Consider the following 2,017-nt stretch of genomic DNA (forward strand, 5'->3'; position numbering starts at 1 on the left):
ACCTCAGGAAAGTTTCTTGGCTTCATTGTGCGTCATTGTAGAATTGAATTTGATCCTGCAAAGATTGACGCCATTCAGAAAATGCCCGAGCCAAAGAACTTGAGGGAGCTTCGAAGTCTCCAACGAAACTTAGCATTCATCCGGAGGTTCATCTCTAATCTAGTCGGACAGTGTCAACCCTTCAATCATAGATTGACGAAGGATAACCCGTTTCAGTGGGATCAATCATGTCAAAGTGCTTTTGAAAGCATTAAAACATACCTGCTGAATCCACCTGTGTTAGGTGCTCCAATGCTTGGGAAGCCATTGATACTCTACATCACGGCACATAAACGTTCACTTGGAGCACTACTTGCTCAAGAGAATGAGGAAGGAAAGGAACAAGCCTTGTAATACCTTAGTCGAATTTTGATAGGAGCTGAGTTGAACTATACGCCTATTGAGAAAATATGCTTAGCGTTACTTTATGCAATAAAGAAGCTAAGGCATTATTTTGAAGCATACACCATCAAACTCATCTCTCGAGCAGATCCCGTGAAGTTTGTGATGACTCGACCTATTCTTTCTGGACGCCGAGCAAGATGGTCCATATTGTTTAACCAATATGAGATCACAAACACACCTCAAAAGCTGTGAAAGGACAAGCACTAGCCAATTTTCTGGCTGATCACCCTCTTCCGATAGAATCGGAGCTTTCGGATGAGTTTCCAGATGAAGACGTTTTGTTCATCAAAGAATTGCCACCATGGACAATGTTCTTTGATGGATCTGCATGTTGTAATGATGCGGGGGCAAGTGTTGTATTGATCTCTCCAGAAAGACAAGTATTGCCATTCTCCTTTGTTTTAGGTGAAACATGCTCCAACAATGCCGCAGAGTACCAAGCTTTGATCATCGATCTCGAAATGGCATTAGAAATAAAGATTCTACAGTTGGATATCTACGACAACTCTAAGCTGATCATCAACCAACTTTTGGGGAGTTACGAGGAAAAGAAGGAAGATCTATCGCCATACCATCAATATGCTTCTGGTTTACTTAAAAAATTAGACCAAGTGTTCTTAAACCACGTCCCAAGAGAAGAAAATCGCAAGGTTGATGCTTTGGATAACTTGGCTACGACGATGGCACTTGGAGAGAATGAGTCGACAAAGGTATACGTGTGTCATCAATGGGTTATTTCTAGACTTCTAGATCTTCAAATCAACAAAATCCATCACACGTCTATTCGAGTGATTGAAGAAGAAGATTGGAGGCAACCACTGATAGAGTACCTTGAACATGGAAAGTTACCTGAAGATCCATCACAAAGAACATACATCAAACAAAGAGCACCACGATTCATCTTCTATAAGGGGATATTGTTTTGCCGCTCTTTTGAAGGACTATTCTTGCGATGTCTTGACAAAGAAGAAGCCCACCAAGCGATGGAGGAAGCACATTCTGGCTCATGTGGAGCACACCAATCTAGTTCCAAGCTCCATTTTCACATCAAGAGGATGGGCTACTACTGGGCGACAATGGTGAAGGATTGCATGCATCATTCCAAAAGATGTCAAGCGTGTCAATTTCATGCCATCTACATCCACCAATATCCAGAGCCTCTTCACCCAACTGTAGCTTCATGGCCTTTTGATGCATGGTGACTTGATATTGTTGGACCACTTCTAAAGTCATCAAAGGGACAGATGTACATATTGGCCGCTACGGACTACTTCTCTAAATGGGGGGAAGCTGTTCCACTCAATGAGGTGAAAAAGGAAACCGTTGTCGATTTTATCAAGTCATATATAATTTTTAGGTACGTCATACCAAGATACATAATTATTGATAATGGAATGGCATTTGACAACAAGCTCGTGAAGAGTATATGCGAGAAGTTCAGTTTCAAATAACATAAGTCTTCAATGTACAATGCACCTGCTAACGGCCTTGCTGATGCTTTTAATAAGATGCTTGGTAACCTTGTGAAGAAAGTTGTTTCAAAGAACAAGAGAGACTGGCATGAGAGAATTGG

At 41.4% G+C, this 2,017-nt stretch overlaps 1 protein-coding gene across 1 annotated transcript; it reads left to right on the forward strand.

Moving 5' to 3' along the window:
* Positions 1–752: 752 nt before the first annotated feature.
* LOC142180972 (uncharacterized) lies at positions 753–1,646 on the forward strand. Its single transcript, XM_075253080.1, has one exon. It carries the CDS (start codon positions 753–755, stop codon positions 1,644–1,646), a length of 894 nt encoding a protein of 297 aa, XP_075109181.1.
* Positions 1,647–2,017: the final 371 nt, after the last annotated feature.

The sequence above is a fragment of the Nicotiana tabacum genome, chromosome 5 (genome assembly GCF_000715075.1).
Source record: "Nicotiana tabacum cultivar K326 chromosome 5, ASM71507v2, whole genome shotgun sequence".
Lineage (NCBI taxonomy): Eukaryota > Viridiplantae > Streptophyta > Magnoliopsida > Solanales > Solanaceae > Nicotiana > Nicotiana tabacum.

Coding starts and splice junctions, on each gene's coding strand:
- LOC142180972 (XM_075253080.1), top strand. CDS start 753: ATGTTCTTTGATGGATCTGCATGTTGTAATGATGCGGGGGCAAGTGTT.